This window comes from Poecilia reticulata, linkage group LG8 (genome assembly GCF_000633615.1).
Source record: "Poecilia reticulata strain Guanapo linkage group LG8, Guppy_female_1.0+MT, whole genome shotgun sequence".
In the NCBI taxonomy this organism is placed as follows: Eukaryota; Metazoa; Chordata; class Actinopteri; order Cyprinodontiformes; family Poeciliidae; genus Poecilia; species Poecilia reticulata.
In genome coordinates, this window is record NC_024338.1 from 14,116,322 (window position 1) to 14,134,701 (window position 18,380).

At 40.2% G+C, this 18,380-nt stretch overlaps 2 protein-coding genes across 5 annotated transcripts in view; one reads left to right on the top strand and one right to left on the bottom strand.

The window, feature by feature from the left end:
- The window catches only part of pbx4 (pre-B-cell leukemia transcription factor 4), a 28,906-nt gene extending 15,783 nt beyond the window's left edge, over positions 1–13,123 (top strand). For 2 of the 4 annotated variants that reach the window (XM_008416044.2, XM_008416045.2), the window contains 7 exons: positions 4,305–4,549; positions 4,948–5,138; positions 5,241–5,376; positions 5,901–6,057; positions 7,378–7,448; positions 9,197–9,283; positions 10,058–13,123. In XM_008416044.2, the coding sequence (XP_008414266.1) occupies positions 4,305–4,549; positions 4,948–5,138; positions 5,241–5,376; positions 5,901–6,057; positions 7,378–7,448; positions 9,197–9,283; positions 10,058–10,147 (977 nt within the window). In that variant the 3' untranslated portion in view covers positions 10,148–13,123. The remainder of the gene's footprint in view (positions 1–4,304; positions 4,550–4,947; positions 5,139–5,240; positions 5,377–5,900; positions 6,058–7,377; positions 7,449–9,196; positions 9,284–10,057) is intronic. The other 2 variants (XM_008416046.2, XM_008416047.2) reach the window with 1 other exon arrangement.
- On the bottom strand, positions 13,124–18,117 carry lpar2a (lysophosphatidic acid receptor 2a). The gene is made up of 4 exons (XM_008416043.2): positions 17,939–18,117; positions 14,629–15,378; positions 13,821–14,083; positions 13,124–13,496 (listed from the first exon to the last, which is right to left on the bottom strand). Exons 2-4 carry the CDS (start codon positions 15,374–15,376, stop codon positions 13,404–13,406), a joined length of 1,104 nt encoding a protein of 367 aa, XP_008414265.1. The 5' UTR covers positions 15,377–15,378; positions 17,939–18,117; the 3' UTR covers positions 13,124–13,403.
- Positions 18,118–18,380: the final 263 nt, after the last annotated feature.

Here is an 18,380-nt window from a genome sequence, read left to right on the forward strand (position 1 = left end):
TGTGTGTGTGTGTGTGTGTGTCAGAGTGGGGGGCTGTGTGCAACAGGACTCTGGTGAACTACCCAAACAGATGCTGATTAGTGTGAGCTGCTTAAAGTAGGAATGAGCATATGGATTGGGCTCATTAAGTTGACAGTACTTTACAAAAATACTGCCTTTCAGGAAAAAAAGGGTGCATCTTTGTGCCGTTGTATTTTAGCCTGAAATTTACTTTGTCGTAATTTTTTACCTTCTAACACTTTTTTTTTTCTTCATCTCTAATTATGTTTTCATTTGTTTGCTTACACGTCGTTTTTATTTCCTGTATATAGCAGAATTGATCTAAGATTTACCAAACTTCTAATCTAAGAGAATGGAATAKGAGATTTGAACGTCTGAACAAACAACCAGATGACTGAAAGTTTGCCTCTTTTAGCGCAACAAAATGAGCCAACTTAGAGCTGCTTCTGGCTACGCATAAATCTCAAGTGGAAATGGAAATATTCCACACAGCTGTGAGCTTTCAGAGATGAAGCCTAAYATGCAAGCCAACAGGAGTTGCGAGCTGGCATTATTATTATTAGTACACATAAAATTTGAGCTTAAAGTTGCACATTGTTCCTTTCAACACAATAAAAGTGGATGAACCAAGCCTAGCAAKCCTATTGTTTGCTTCAAACGTAAGATTTTGGAGCCTTGTAGTTGTCTGGTCGYACAAACCGTACGCCATCATTACGTCACTCCTGCACGCAGTGACTACCCCCCTCGGTGAGTCTGGGGTGGGTAGACTTCAACCCCCCTTGTTTCACAACACTCATGGAAATAAAAGGTGCCTTAATCWGCATTAAAGTATTTTATGAAAGGGGCTGTTGCCTTTCACCACTAGTTGAAGATTACGTGTACTCCATCTGTATATTATTTAATTATGACTCCAAAGTTCTTCCGTTTTTTTTTTCATAGGCCATTAGTGTTTATGTTATGCTTGAGTGTTTTTTTTTTTTTTTTTTGGAAACTTGAAATCTAAACCAACCTTTGAGATTTTCTTTTAAACTGACAAACAAAATAAAGTTGGAAAAGTTAAGGATGTATTTTTTGTGAAACGCTGTACTTATTCCTAAAGTTAAATGTACTTATATATGGAAATTGAAGACTTGTATCTGGAGTTTTGTTAGATAAATTTGTGCAGCATGTTTATACTTTTCAAAGCAAAAGCATTTCTATTTTAAGTTGTCCTCGTATCTGGATTGCTTGTAGCGCCTGGGACAACCGGAGGTATTCACAATGTTTTCTTTCTCTCTGGCTCTTCTGCTCTCTGGCGCATCTGTACTCCAGATTCAGTGTAGTTCTGTTGCCCCTCTTTCTCAGTCCCTTTCTTCCTTGCACACATATCTTCTTCTGTGACTCCTTTTTTCAATTCTCCTTGGTTCTCCTTCTACCCTCTCTCTCCTTACCTTTCCCCCCCTCTCTTTTTTTTCTTCTCTCTCTCTGTCTCTCTCTCTTTCTCTCCCGATCCCTTGCTCTCTCCCAGTGAAAGGCTGAGAATACCCAAGGGAGCTGATGCAATTAAAATGCTAATCCTGTCTGTCTACAGAGAGAGGGAAAGGGGGGGCTGACAGCATGAGGGATTGCGGCTCACATGGAGAACTCGACTGAAATGGAGAACAGGGGGTGGGGATGGGGGGGGYACTGGGGGAAGAGTGTGTGTGTGTGTGCATGTGTCGTAAGGGTGCGTTGAAAGGGAGAGGGGGGAGGGGATGTGTGTTGGGGGAGACGGAGTGAAAAAGGGGATGCTAGCGAGGGAAAAGACAGACGAGGATAAAGCTTGTGCTCTGAGCTGAGCAATGATATACTGACGGCGTTTAAGCCTTATCTATGCCTATGTAAGGAAAGCATTGCAGTTAATGTACAGCACTACACTGTTGGCTGAGTTGTTCACCTTTACCTGCACCACTTTTTATTTTGTCTTTTGTATCTGCACGGCACAATGTTTCTACTTTGGCTGTGCAGAAATGAGAATGATTATGTATGCAGAGAGAGCCCAGCTGGATACCCTGAATATTTCATAGTATGTGTTGCTCGCTTAGTCTTCCAATGCCACACCGCCCAGCTAGACTTGTAACATATGCAAAATGGTGATTTCTAAAAGCTATAAATGTTGGCTGTGAGCCTGTCTTATTGTCTTAAAAAATATTAGTGTTTTGCAGTTGCAGCTCTTTTTAAGTTTTTTTTTAGGATTCCTAATGGAGACCTACATAATTTATGTGGACAACAACAAAAAAAGTAACTGGCCACAATTAAACGACTGCACTTTGTGTGTGCAGTTCTGATATTTTCAGCTTTCAGAAACTGTCAATTTTACTTTTTGGTGATTTTTATTGTAATCTTTTTTTTTTTCAATATATAATACAGTCCTTTCTTTAACATTATTTTTAACTCATCTCAACAGCTGCTGTAATATCACTGGGCCACTAGATTGTGCATGAGTGCAATTCTGGGTAATCACAGCTTAATTGGAGTAATTAGGGGAATGTTGGGGCATTAGGCTACAGCTGGGGGCCATAATGAGTCACAGTAAAAAAGGAGAAGGGGGGGTGGTTAGGTGAGAAGCTCCAAAAGCAGCAGTTGCCCTCTTGTCGGTAGGTCATTGTACGGCTCACTGGGGAGCAAAAGTGAGAAATAAAACTTTGTTTGATTTAAAAACCCACAAATCTTCACCACCTTAATCGTTTTCCTTGAAGCTTCAATCAGAAGACTCGCAACAAAAAGTTTTGGTAAACAAGTTAATTTGATAATTGTCGGCCCGTTTTTAAGAAGTTGTTGGCTATCTGACTAAAAAGCTAAAAAGTGCAGAGGTCGTTTGTGTTTTTAAAAGTGGGGGGGGGAAGAGAGTGAAAAGGAGGGAAAGAGATGGGCGAATCAGGGTCATTAGTTCAGGCAACTGGGTCTGCTGCATTCCTAAGCCCTGAGATGGGGGAGCAACACAGCAGGAATGTGCCTTTGGTGGAGAAGAAACATAAGGGAAGGGAGAGAAAAAGGCAAGCAGAAACAATAAGAAAAGTTAGCGAAGAAGCAAAGGTGGGCCTGGTAATGCGGTGGAAAAACTTAGCAAATTAACTTGGCCAAAAAAGAAAATGAAAACTGTCTTCAGATCTCTCTTTTTTCTTTTTTTTTTTTTCTTTTACACCAATGAGTAGCCCTTGATTGCTTCACATATAAAATCACAATTTTATTGTAAATAATCCTAAAAAAAAATTGAACCAAGTGAACAGAGAAGCACATGAATTTGGAGCGAAAAACTTATTTGACGTAAAAACGCACCTCGAACAAGTTCTAAAAAATTTCGTATTTTGACAAAAATCATTAAATTACCTAACGCCACACAGTCACTGCTGGGATTATTTATCCCCGTTATTTAACCAACTGCTATTACTTTCATAATACACATCTGAATCTATTGTCCACTTAAAATAACCCACACCTGTGAATACAGGTTGAACCAATATTTACATTGTAATGCAAATTAATTCATCTTGACTTAAGAATCGTTATCCAGTAATTATATTTGTTCAGTATTTCTTAATGTTTCTGTATGACAGTCTGACATACAAAAAAACTTTTACTTTAATGAGATTTAAACATATAATAAACAACCGCATATCATTTATCACATGTCGTAATTTCCTACAAGTTTCTAACTCTTGTTACTAAAGTGAAGACACAAGTGATTTGTTCAAGAGGCTTCCGCGCTTACTTTCTGAAGTTGAATGATTGAAACGCAATGAGGGCAGGAGGAAATTTAGTTAAGTGTTAAAAGCTGCAGGCCCTGAGAAAAGATTATTGTCTGAAGTTAAAACTTTGGTAACGGAGTGGTGTCTGTAAGGGCGAGTGTGTACGTGTGGAAATGTATGTGTGAACGAGAGAGAGATGAGAGCAAGGCTGTAGGCTGACAGAGGTCCTGGTATAATACAGTGGTGGAGAGCAGCGACTGATAACTATACTTATGGCCACTGGGGCTCATAGTGACAGCACATGCACTTCTATTACTGGCCTCATGCCTCATGCCCTTATCTCTGGCAGGCTGCCATCGAGAGACCACACTGCCCTCTGCTGTTTGTTAAGAGCAACTCCACGCTTTAAAGAAAATTCACCCTCTAGCCGACCAATCGGACGATAAACATTCCTGAGTTTTAACAGAGCAGCTCTTCGTTTTTTTTTTATTTCAAGTAATAAAGCTTCGTCACATCCAGTTGTCTGTTCATAATGACTCTTGGTTGTAGTTGCCGAGCCTACTTGTCTGACTTTCGTGTGTTTTCTTTCCTCTCTAGTTCTGAGTATACGAGGTGTACAGGAAGAAGACCCCCCAGACCCCCAAATCATGCGGCTGGACAACATGTTGCTTGCAGAGGGCGTGTCAGGACCAGAGAAAGGCGGGGGATCGGCTGCAGCCGCTGCAGCTGCAGCCGCGGCGGGGGGCTCGCCCACCGACAGCAGCATCGAACACTCTGACTACAGAGCCAAACTTGCCCAGATCCGTCAGATATATCATTCTGAGCTGGAGAAATATGAACAGGTTTGTTCTGAGCAGACTGAAACCTTTGAACTTGAACTAAGCCTCCCTTTTCTTCATTTTATTTGGCTTTGCAAAAGTAATGCACGAATAGAAAAACGGATATAAAATGGGAACTGAAACAATTCCTCAATACTCTTATTTATTTTAGCACTTGGACAGTTATTGCAGTCTAAAATGGCTGAAACTATTGTTAGAGAGGCTCTAATCAATCAATCAGTCTGATATTAGTGTTTTTTGATGATTGGATCTACAGTTTAATCCTTATAATACTCCTTCATATGAAGTTAATCTGATCAATTCAGGACTCATACTAATCTGTACCCTTCAGTAACACATGCACTTCATCCCATCTTTTAACAATAGCACTTAACTCCTTTCTGTCTTTTTTTTTCCCCCAGGCCTGCAGTGAATTCACCAACCATGTAATGAACCTGCTGAGGGAGCAGTCTCGCACACGGCCCATCTCTCCCAAGGAGATTGAACGCATGGTGGCCATAATCCACCGTAAATTTAGCTCCATCCAGATGCAGCTCAAACAGAGCACCTGCGAGGCGGTCATGATTTTGCGCTCACGCTTCCTTGATGCCAGGTCCGTCTTTGTTGTTTTGGTTGTAATTACGCGACACCGGTATGCTTGACATGTACTTCAAATGCCCAACCTGTTGTTCATGATCTCTTTTGTGCGCGTCAGACGTAAGAGGCGCAACTTCAACAAGCAAGCTACAGAAGTACTGAACGAGTATTTCTACTCCCACTTGTCTAACCCCTACCCCAGCGAGGAAGCAAAGGAGGAACTGGCCAAAAAGTGTGGGATCACTGTGTCTCAGGTGAATCGCTTACACAGCTGCTATCCAAAATAGTTGCTGGTAAAGCAAACTGAAGGTCACCATCTGTTAAATCCCGACAGCTTTGAAATATTATTTTCTGGTGAAAAGAAATGTAATTTACAAGCTAACAGGTTTGTTGCCATTTTTAGCTATATCTAGGGATGCACCATACAAATTACAGACTTTATGGATTTAAAAAGACTTGAAGTACACACCAACGCTTTGGGGATCACACACTTAACAACTGTGTGCACTGAGGGTTAGCAGGCTGCACGATTTGTCAAACCAAATTAACCTAATTGAGTCTGGAACGGCTCCCCTCTCATACAGTCTCATCTTTACCTCTTACTCATTAAACAATTTTCTGCCAACAATTTATACTGACTGTCCTCAATTTGAGCAGACTGGTACAAACTGGGTAGAGTCATGGCTGCCTATTTTATTTTTTTAGCTTTAGGGGTGATTCTGCAGCTAAACAAATGTTTATTCACGACTTTATAACATGAAATCCATGTGTTCCTCAGGTCTCTAATTGGTTTGGCAACAAGAGAATACGCTACAAGAAGAACATCGGTAAGTTCCAGGAAGAAGCTAATCTGTACGCGGTTAAAACGGCGGTGGATGCTGCGAATGTGTCAGCGCAAGCCAGTCAGGCTAACTCTCCAGCAACACCCAACTCAGGTATTGGCACAATCCGTCCTCATCTCATAGTCCTACTTCCTGGTTTTTATTGGTGAGGATTTATTTTTTGTTTCTGAGCCTTTGCTGGTTTTTCTGGTTTCTGGGCGACACCCGGATCTTTTTCTGGCATTTTGTGTTGAGAGATTTTATAAGCGACAGACGTTTGGGGAATTTTCTTTTATTATCTTGAAGTAAGTGTTGATGCATTTACTAGTCAAGTCATGCAGCATCTTGAATACGGAAAGTCTTTCTTGAACAGTGCTAAGGTTTTTTAAAGACTTTACATATATTTTATCTCATTTGTGAGATATCAGAAGTTGTATGTCTTTTCTTGTCATGAATTGTCCTTCTAGGTCTTTACAGGGATTTTGGTGGCTTACCGTTTTGGTTTTTGATGTTCCACAGACATCTTGTGTTCTGTTTTAAGGTTTCTATCACCAACTACACTCAAAGGAGGAACGTGAAAGTTTCCGTGGGTGACTAAAATAGTTAATACTGTCAGGCATGTAGTTAGTTTGCACTGTGAGCCACGGTCGTTTCCTCTGAGATCTTCTTGTTGTTAAAATTGAACTAGTAAAATCTGAATGCAGCACAGGCATAAATGACAGTAATTGTGTGAAATTTCATCCCCCGTTTTTTTTTCTATGCGAGAGAAATCATGTTTTTGTGATGGAGTGGCTATCACATTGATTTTATTTTCCTTTTGAACCACTTTGTAATCAATTTGGCCAATTGTAACACAAATAATTGAAACATTTCAATATTTAGTTTTGTGCTTATGGTCATTTGCAAACTGTAACTTGCCTTTTTGTGTTGCTTCTGGAGTAATGACCTCTTCCTCTCTTATTGACCTTTCAGATGATGGTTGTACCACCATCATCTCATTTTAGTATAGATAAGGACAATCTCTTAACTTGCTTCAGCCAGCACCGTTGCAAGTTTTGTTTTTAGTTTTTTGTCGAGTTAATACAAAAACGCTTTTCTTCTCTGGAACACAGAACCTTTCCTACCGGGGTTGTTAAAAGTCACATTATTGTTACTTAATTCAAACTTCTGAACTGCTAATGTAAAGAAGGTAAAGAGAACAAATACAAATCTTCCATAGATTATAGCATTTAGCAAATATAAATAATCCTAACTGACCTAAAACAGGAAACATTTAGCTAGATTTAAAGTTTTTAATACAATGTGTGAAATGATCTGATTTTAACTGTATATGGATGTATAGAGAAGGACAACCCAACTATATACATAAAAAAAAAAAACATGCACGCATGCTTTCTTAAGGGTCACCAGGGTCAAACAGCTTTTCTCATGCAGGTGATACCTACCTTGGCCAACGTTCCCTCAATGGTGAGGGTCTCAACTTTACCCCCTCTCTACAGCTGCAGGTATGCAAAGAGGACAGCTGCAGAGTTGATGGAGTTGATCCCCATGGTGTAAACCGTCCGCAGAGCATCCCTGTATATTTTCCCTTAGCCTAACTCCTTCTGACCCCTCGTCGGATCCCGTCCTGACTGAACCTTTGATATTACCGCTAGATCCTGCCCCACCACAGTGCAAACTGACCATTGTTTCTTTAGAGAGAATTGGGATATTGAAAGTATTGGATTTTCTATCTTGCGTATATATGTCAAAACCCATTACAGGGTATATCAGAGCTCTTAATCAAGGCTGTTCAACTCAAAGCATGCAGCTGAAACAAACCCATGTATAAAGGATGGCATTCAAACCAATAATCTCTTTGATTAATGGTCAGTTTCTTTGCCTCTAGGCAATCCTGTTCCTCCAACAGCATCACAGCTTCCCGTCTATGCCAGTTCTTGTTTTTCCATGCATATCCAAACATTTTGTATTAACCCCTTTATCCATGTAGCTAGTTTTTATTTGTGTTCAGTGGTTATTTGTTGAAAGTGGTGTTTTGCCGTTTGTTAAAAATCCACAGATTTCTGTTGTAATGCTTTATACGGGGCTCGCAAATCAGACTTATTGTTTGGTTTCACTTTCTCTTACTGGTATGGCTGATTGCTCAGCAAGGCACTTAAAGTGTAATTATACCCCAACCCCACCCCTGTGAAAGCATAGCCTGAGAAATTTAGAAAAAAAAATTCCAGCTGGGTGGAGCCAAGAAACACCTGAGGAGAGTGGCCAAGTGTTGGGGAGGAGAGGGGCTGAATGGGTCTGTAGTCGGAACAAAAGATGCACTTTTATCAACTTATTAACTTTGTCGCTATATTTATACTTCAGGACTGCTCTGTCCTGAAGTATGCCGATAGTCAGAGCAGAGGAGACCCACTCAGATTCCACTCCGTATCCACATTGCAAATAAATCACACATTTGTAAAGCTGACTATCGCCGTTGACCACACTTGCTATTCCATCGCCTGACTCGCCACCAGGCTGGGGCTGTGTGTCCGAGGGAGATGCTTTTATACCCACTTGGGGCGACTGACAAAAAGTTGTAGTGTTTTAAACAAATGAGAATTCAACTGTGTAGGCACCGTTTGACAAAAGGGACCATCACAAATAACGTGGAACTAAAAATTGATGCGATGTCAAACTTCACACAGAAACATTAAGATGCAACCCTGAATAATCTATGCAAACTGTTTATCAGCAAAAAAAAAAAAAGTTGATTTTGGGGTTGGTTACACTTGAAGGCTCTTTCAGATCGCTTCACAAATACAACCTCAACCTTTATCTTGGACGCCATCTACACAGCTTTCTGTGAATTGAAATAGTTCTCAGACTAGACGAGCACTGGAGGATAATTTTGCATCTGTTCTTTTTGCAACATCCTGTTGCTATCTTTGCGTTAAGCCGCATCGGGTCAGCCTGGTTTCACGCTTCTGCCTGGCTCTTTCTGCTCACAGTGATTGGACGTCTGTGTTTTGCTCCCAAAGACGATCAAGCGGTTATTTTGGTTGGTCGACTTAAACCACTGTTTCATATCGGGACCTTTCAGCTGAYAGRACATTTGTAGATTGAAAGTGTGACCTAAAAGGGGCTCGAGAAATGCACCCTACTTCTCTGGCATTATGTCGAAGTTTGTGGATACCAGCTGCACTTTGTTGACCCGTTAATGACATTTTCTTCTGTCATTAAAAATGTTAAGCTTTAAATGTTTTTTTTTCCACAGGTGGATACCCTGCACCGTGCTACACACCTGACGGGCGGCTATGAGGAGTTGTCAAGCAGCGGCCTCTTCACCCCTCATCGCCTGGATGTAAGTAGCTTCAAGTCTGTGCTGTTATARTTTCGATAGCCGAGTTAGCGACYGCTGCTGTATTCTCATGTTATCGGAAATTTAAGGAGGGAAAAATGACATCCATCCAGTCGGATATCTTCATAATGTTGGTTCAGTAGCTTGCTTTTTCTGCCATTCGAAGCTTTTTTAACATATGAAWTTCAGCTTACAAACAGCTTAAAGAAATGCGTATTTTAAAATATGGCACCAACTTTTAATATATTATACCAATTACATTTCATTGCCGTTTTAAAAATTCTGATTTCCAGAGATTGAGMAATTTTGCAAATTGCTATAGCCATTAGCAACTTGCAGTCATCCACTTGWCTTMATTTTTATACGTCTTAAAATRTGTCCAACATTTCAAGGTGTTACAGTAGATGTGGTTGTCGTCCATTCGTTGCATCATCCTGCAACATTTGCCGTTTTCTCTGCAGCTCTAGTGGAAGAATTTAGATGTTAATATGACGTAACAAAACTACATACATCATGATCCTGGGTAGAAAAGAAAAAAAAAGCATTAAACACAATTTACTTGTTCACAATTTATTTGGGTCATAAGTTTAAATTACGGCCGTAAAGGTAAACTTCCTGACGCTTGCAGAAATATTTCAATTGCATGTGAATTGTGCTCAGTTATTTGACCAGGATTTTCCTCAACAAGGACACCGGTAGCATATTTTAAACAATTAAGGTAAGAAATTGGTCATCAGTCTTCATCTCTGTGCCGCTTCCCTCCTTGTCTGACTGCAGGCTAACAGCTGGCAGGACACCACCAACCCGCCCTCGGTTACCTCCCCTCCTGGTCCACCTGGCAGCGTCCACTCTGACACTTCCAACTGATCTGGTGGCTTTACCTGCCTTCTCTTTATTCCCACTGTGGTCTGCTGTTAAAAATCATCTTGTGTTCCTATTTTTCTTCTTTTGTTTGTTTCATTTCTCCCTTGTGAACAGGCCACATGAAGTTGTATACACATTTCATTCACACTTGCTGTTCTGGACCACATGACAGCTGTATAGTAGCTGGGAGGAAATTCTCCTTTCACCTTCATTCCAGTTCTCCGCTCTTTAAAAGTAAAAAAAAAAAGGGGAATGGAGCTCAGAGACATAAAGAAAAACATCCTTATTGTCAAGGACTTTTGGGGAAAAAGAAAAAAAAAACACATCCAGCTGTGTAGATGATCATGATGTCTGTACATTATGTGTATATGCACGTTAACTTTACACAGTACTCCCACGGCTTGTTCATGTGCTGTTTGACCTTTACACTCAACTCTTTGCTTTGGGAAACTGTGTGTAATTGCCCGTATCTGCTGAAGCCTTGGCATCTGACAGCCAAACTGTGGTTACGGACCACCAGGGAGCTCTAGCTCACCTTGCTTGTACCAAAGTGCTGCCCCAGTGTTCCTCTGAGATTACCCTCTGCCTAYTCRACACAAGACACTGTTGCATCAATGTATCCTTCTGTTAGGATTTTAAGGTGAGCAACTGACATTTTGCACAGAGGTGCACGCAACCGTCCCCAAAACGTACAGCTCACAACTTGTCGGCTGTTCTCGTTCCGAGCCGACACAAACGATGTGTCAAGCACAGATGTTAGCATCCTTGCTATGGGTTTCTACCCTTCCAGGAAGGTGAGGGGGATCACTGCTCCGAACCAGGCAGGACGAGAGACGGTAGGGCTGGTGTGAAGAGAATAGGAGAACATCTTTGGTTGAGCATATGTAACCAATAGCTCTTTCCACTGCTAACCCATTGAGGGTGTTGGTAGATGGCTTGTAGACTTTACTTCTTTCTTTCTGTCCACTAGTTTATTTGATTGTAGACTATTATCTAATGCTGTTTCACCAAGAATGCACCAGCCACCACCAAAAATTAGCTCAATACGACATCTTTATGACAAAACGAAGGGTGGAAAGATCGCGAGGCATCGATGTATTACTGGAACAAATGTGACATGAACTTAGAAATGTGACTGTCTTCCATGCATGTAGGACTTCTAGGTGTTATACCGTTTTTTCATTTACGTTTTTAGCTTAATTTGTATTAACGAGAAGAAAAAAAATGAAATGAAATAAAAGGTAAAACTATTACAGTCAGACCAAAACCAAAAAAAAAAWAAAAAGTGCATCACGTGTTGATGCGTCTGTGTGGACGTGTAAAAGGTTCCTGGGATTATCTTAGTCGAACTGGCTGGTGCTCCTTCGAACTTTGTAAGCATTACGTAGACTRGGTGCTTCCACCAGCGAGGTGGGGTTCAACTGAGATTTTTTCCCCATCTTGAAACTTAAGCTTGTGAGCCTGAGGCAACATGTTAACAACCTGATGTTGTACCAAAACCAAATATACAAAGTTCAGCAATGTAATAATGCTACTTTTTTTAAACATTGGTGCGCAGTCGCCTTTTACATTTGAGGAGAGGAGGGAATTCTGTTTGTACCCGTGTCTCTTTTGTGGTGTTATCATGCCTCAAGTTGGTTTCTTTTTTTTTTTTTTTTTTGGTTTTGTTTTAAATGGGGCTTCTTAAATGATGGGTGGAGTGAACACTCATCACACCTGTGATTTGATTGTGAGCATAAAAGAAATGCTCTGCCCTTTCTTTGTCCTTTAATACCATCTGGTAAAAAAAAAAACTAAAAAAAAACTCCATCTTTTTATGTTCCATGGCCAATTGGGCAAGGGCTTCTCTCTCTCCTCTGTTACCAAAAAAAGAGGCAGCACTGGGTGTAGTAAAACTCTTTAATTTGTGTGCAGGACAAACCTGCCACATTTTGGCGATTTCCATTCGTTAAAGCTGTTTTATACATTAAAGATCACGTGAACAATGAAGCATTTTGATAGTGAGGTAAAGCCTTGTTAAGATTTGTCATTAAAGTTTGTTTGAACCATGTTACAAAACAGAAGCTGAGCTTGAAAGCCGGTCACATGTTTTTCTCTCGCGTTTCATTTCCCGTTTTGTCTCTCGCAGCAGCTCGTTGCTGCTGCGTCTCGAGTAAAGGCGTCGTCACACCAAATTATCATGCCGCCCCTTTTTTTCTACTTGTTGTAATGGATGTCACTGTACAGTTTGTGTAATGTTTCAGTACATTTTCTTTTTTTTTCTTTTATAAAACTTTGTTTGGTTGAGATATCTACTGTTTCACAGGATTCACGCTAACTCTGTATTGGCTTTGAATATTATTTAGATCTTTTGTTACATAACCAAGTTGCAGTGTAGGATGAACAAATGTAATGTGGTGCTGTGGAACTATTTTTATTTTATTTTCCTATAACTATTTTGTCCTTTTTTAAAAATGTCCRCATTGGGTTTRTTTTCACTTCTTGAATGCTTAGACTACAAGTTTCCCCTCGTTTGTTGCCTCGGTGATTTGCCACTATTGCCATTCACCTCAATTTATTACAGCAGAAACATCAATGCCTAAATACTTGATGTCAATATATACACTTTGTGAGCTCATGCATTTTGCAGCCGCGTTGTAATTCATCAATAAAAATGATCTTATTGTAAACTAACAAGTATTTTGATCATTCGGCTGGTTTAGTTCCACAGCACCAAATGTCTTTGTAAACCTTCATTTGTTTGTTTTTATTAGTATATTTGTATCTCCCTCTTTCCCTTGTATTTACCCCTCTCTCTACCTCTGTCTTTCCATTTCTCTTGTATATAACCCCACTGTTTTCAGACTTGTGAGTCTGTATGAACTCCTTTTATACCTCAACTTTAGAATTGATCTAGAAAGAGTAAAACAAAACGGAAGAATATGACAAAATTGTAGTGTTCTTATTAGAAAATTAATAAAAAAAAACAATTTAGTGTGATTTTTTTTTTTTTTTTTCAGTATTTCATTTTAGGAGTGTTTCATTTTATAAGTTGTCACAAATGCTCTTGTGATAGTCAAATGTAATAAAAGGAGAGATTGCACCATCTGTTGATTTTTAGGTGAATTTGTTAGCTGCACAAAGACCGAAGAGGAAAAAAAAAAAAAAAACTTCTCGAATGCCAACTAATTTTTTCTTCCTTTAATTCATTCAAAATTTTTAACGTCAACACAAGATTTACAAATATATACACTACGGTTACAATGCGTTTGATTTTCTGTCATACCACAGAGTCTGTCCACTTGCCATCTTTACTGTCTCTGTCCGGATTCTTCCACAAGACTGAATCTTCCAACTTGTAGATAAGAGATTTCTGCAGACAAGAAAAAAAAAAAGTTTTTGTTTTACAATTGCAGAAAAGGTCAGACAATTACTTACACAATTACTCAAAAAAAGAAGATGAATCACTAGATGGTATCCTTGTTCCAAGACATAAGTTTGACAAGATAACCGCTAACAAGTAAGAACAAGCAAGTTTATTCTGCTCTTAAGAAGTGAAACTGGAATGGCTCACAGATGGGATGATAGGATGTCAGAGGAAAAACAAAAAAACTGAAGAGCTGCCATCAAAGTGAAACATGTAACCCGAGGTGCTTTSAGTGCGTGTAGACTCCCTGGCTCCATTTTGATGAGTTACCTCTTTCAATGGAGAGTCCATTTCTGTCGACAGAGTCTCCCTCGGCTGACAGCCTCCATGTCGACAGAAGCAGCAAAGGATCCACTTGAACGTTTTCCGCATCTCGCCGTCGCGTAAGGAATAAATGATCGGATTGACCAGAGAGTTGCACTCCGCTATCACCAAACAGTATTTCTCGTACTTGTTGGCGTTGCCATTTTTACCCTGCAGCCCGTCCAGGAGGAGAACGATGAGGCCAGGTGTCCAGCAGATCACGAAGGCGCCTGCAGAGATGTGGATCGTTTATGGGGACAGAAATGAGTAAACAACTCATGCACATTTTTTTCCACTGATGATGCCTGACGAGCTGTGGCACAACTGTGTAAGGTCACATTTCTCCATGGTTGCGCAACATCAATGGTGCAGAACATATTTACAGACAGGAACTTAGTCACCCGAGKAGTAGAAAGGTAGATTATAAYAGAGTTTCCCAACCCTGGTCCTCAAGSCTCACTGCCCTGCATGCTTTAGGTATTTCCTTACTTCAGTCCAGCTGAATWTAACAGGCGTTTGCTGAACTGCAATCAGTTGAATTAGGCGAATTAAAGCAGGAAAACCTCTAAAACATGTAGGACAGTGTGCCTTGAGGACCAGGGTTGGGAAACACTGGATTATAARATGGAACAATTCCAACTKAAATCCCSTACAAAAACAAAGATAAGGCAAGAAAAAACTGATTTGCAGAGAAATGCAAGATATGTAATCTCGACGAGTCTGCACTTTGTAAARCATTTGTTTGCGTTCCTGAAAAATATGTGTTTGCCCTTACCCAGCACCATAGAAATGGTTTTCATCAGGTTGATGACKGTCTGCTGCCGTGCCTCCGAGACGTGTTGAGAAGTGTGGCGACCCTGGCGTTTCACGTGAAAGAATATGTGAGAGTACATGCCCAGCATAACGAAAAAGGTGAGCAGGTTGAGAAGTGCCCAGAAAATCAAGAAGCGGCGGCTGTAGAGGGGCGCGACAGTGGAGCAGTCCGYGAGATCGCATTCGCAGTTCCAAAACAGCGACGGCACCAGACCCATGACGATCCCTACGGCCCAGATGGAGATGATGAGCAGCACCACGCGCCTCTTGGTCATGGTGCTGTGCAGCTGCATAGTGATGACGGTCTGGTGGCGTTCCACAGCCACAGCCAGGAGGTTGGCGACGGAGGCAGTCAGGCTGATGTCAATCAAAGCCCCRCGGATGTACCACTGCTTCTTGGTGAGCRTCGCTGTCCAGGGTCCCGTGTTGAGTATCAGGTTGGTATAGGCCAAACCCGCAAACAAGTCTGCTGCTGCCATGTTTCCCAGCAGGTAGTAAATGGGGAAGTGGAAGCGGCGGTTCATGAGGATGGCTGCCATCACCAACAGGTTGGCCAACACCACTATGAAAGATAAGGGCAAGCCTAGTCCTAGGACCAGGTAGTCCCGTGTAGTCCAGTTTCCTCCGATCGCTTTATCCGCATGTTGGTAGAAGAARGTGACGCTTTGGTTGCTGTAGCAGCTGTCCGACGTAATGTTGTCAATGGTCATAACTGCAAAGAAAAAGAAAAAAAAGGCAGAAAATGTTGAAGGGAGAACAACATGCAACTACTAAAACCACATCCTCCATTTTACAGRAATTTACATATTAGAACTCAAAAGTGGTTTGGTCTTTACCGGCTACTACAATTTTTRAATCTATGCGTCGTGAAAAACACATCAGGTTCTGCATTTTCATTGAGGAAACAAAAACAAAATGGAGAAGCAGAAAGTAAAAGTTCACCCTTGCTGCTTCCATAGGACTWAGGAAAAAATCGTCTCCTCACTACAAGTGTTGCTGTTCAATCTAAAAAGGATTAAACAATTTCCAAATAATTTTAACTCAAATCACCAGGTTTTTCACTTGAGCATTGACCTTTTCTGAATGTGACCCAACAATTTTAGCCCAAAATTAGAGAGAGAGAAAAAAGCAACAGCTGAGACTCTGCAGGGATWACGTGGTGTGTTAAATGCAAGTAGAAAGAAACCGAACCTGTATGGCCTGTTTGAAAGGAGTGGAGAAGCATCATGTATTATTGTGCTTGACTTATTARCCCCTCCCCGCCCCCCAAGACATTTTGCAAAGTTGTATTTCAAAGAAATAACCCACAAAACGTCTGAAGCAATGTCCTTTAGAGGAGCAAACGTTGCTCCCATTGCAGATATTTAGCAACAACCAAATACGACATCATCACAAACACCTCACAGAAAAAAAATGCCTCACAGAAACTGTCAAGCTGGAGGTATAAAGACTCAACCAAGAAGAACTCTGAGTAAAAAGTAAAGCTGCGAAGAGAAGTGGACCAACATTTCTGCACAAAAGCAWTTGCATTACAGGATGTCTTCATCATTTAAACTCAATGGTTCATTCTGGCTTTACTTTAAAAAAAAAATAAGCGTAGAACCGTTATGYGTTTTTCTACATTTAAGGTTTGATTTGAACCTTTTTCCAATATGGTTAAAATGGATGTGCAGCTGTAGCTGAGAGAATCTTTGCTCTTATTTTCATCACTTTTGCAGTTGTTACGATGCATGACTGGGGCAACAATGCATTGTTTTTACAAATGGGAGCAACTAATTAGCTCTCAAAGCTCAAATAATGCCACAGATTCCAGAGGATTGCTTTAAAGTGGAAACCAAAACCAAAAAAAAAACACGCAAGAAAATGGAAAAGTACTCCTCAAACCAATTAAAAGAACTGTAATAATGGAAAAGACTCGACCAATGATCTCCTTCAGGGTGACTCAAAGAACATCTAGTACAGATCAAACCTCTCCAAAAAAAAAGAAACAAACAAAAAGAAAACACTCACTGACACTCAATTGTTAGACAACCTCCAAACGCCGAATACAAGCCACACCACACAGTGAAGCATGGTGCCTCGGGCATCATGTTATGGAGATGCTTCCCATACTGTAATGTCAGGCCTATTTATTGCATATCAGAGATCACAGATAATTGAAAAATATGTGAGACATGTCACCTTGCACCAAAGAGGAAACCCATTTTAAATGGTTGCTTCAAAATCACAGAGACTCCCGAGTACAAAAGTGACCGGCATCTTAGTCCAAGGCCAACAATGTTACAGACGTAGAGTGACCACTCCAATACTCTACAATACTTTAGTAAGGAATTGTAGAGTGAAGTGAAAAAATGCTGAGAATTGTGGAAATCAGTCCTGGGCTGGAAAACCTGTCACAGACCCCAGAAGTTGGTCAAAAAGTTCTCGAAATCAAGGGAAAGTTTGAGTAAGTAAAGAAAAATCTAGACAGAGATGGGTTTTTTTTTTAGCCATCTTATATTAATTTTAATATTCAATGTTTGCAGTGATAACACATTCTGAATATTTTTTCTTTTATGTTTTGCTCTGTAATAGAATATACATTATTCCCAATGCATTTGTATGCATCGACATCAACTATGAGAATTTTGAGATTCACTTCTTTAAAACACACTACTGTTATTTAGAACACAGCTGTATTTTCAATCCCTCCAAAAATATATTTGTGGTTCCAGGGGCTGAAGAAGCGTCCAAAAAAACTTTCCACCTAAAGGCCAAAATTTACTCACAAATTAGCTTTAATATTCAATGTTATCCACTTTGAAGCAAATTATTTCTTTTATTTAATATCAGATCTCACTTTTTGATCATACAGATCCTCATTTATTGGTCGACATTTGCACTAATTTGTCATCAACGCCTGATGGTTTCAGGATCTTATTCGACTAATAAAACGTGACTGCTGCTCTGTTTCTTTGMACAATAAAAGATGAGTCGTGCTGACTTATCTAATCAGGTAAAGTAATTACTTGAGTTCGTGTGTGAATCACCTGCATTCCAAGCTTTATTTTATAGCTACGGCTAAAATAAGGCAGAATGGATGATCAAAGTTCAAAAATCATGTCAACGTTGGCCAAAAAGTTCCTTTTCTTTTCAATAATCACATTTACCAATATGTAAATTAATAGATTTTAATTTTTTTCTTTCCCCAACTTTAGGAAATGGTTTCATTTCTGATTAAGTGTGATATACCGCGGACTCTTTCTCAAATTATTCAAAGAACATAAACCTACCTTTCACTTTAGAGTCTCCTCCATCCGGACATTTCCTTTATGAATCAGGTGACTTGACTTTACGTCAAAAGAAGGAGAAAGTCTTTTTTTTTTAGTTAGCACTGACAGTACATGTGTCCTAGCACTTCTCCCGGATACGCGTCTCTGAATCCTTCTCACACGAAACAGCTGGACCTGAACAACAGGTAAACGATGTTGCCTCCAAGTACCGCTTAAAAAAACGGACAAACAATGTCCTCCTGCCTCACATAGAGCTTCGGAACACATTGTGTACACACTCTTGAGACTTATATCAATGTTTTTATAACTTTCCAAATTAACCACAAAACATCGGTCTTTAATGAAAAAAAAAGAAAAAAAAATACATATCTKGGTTTGGGCGTTCTGATTGTTTTACCGCTGTAGTTTCAAATTGTGACCACCAGGGGCAGTAAACATTAGC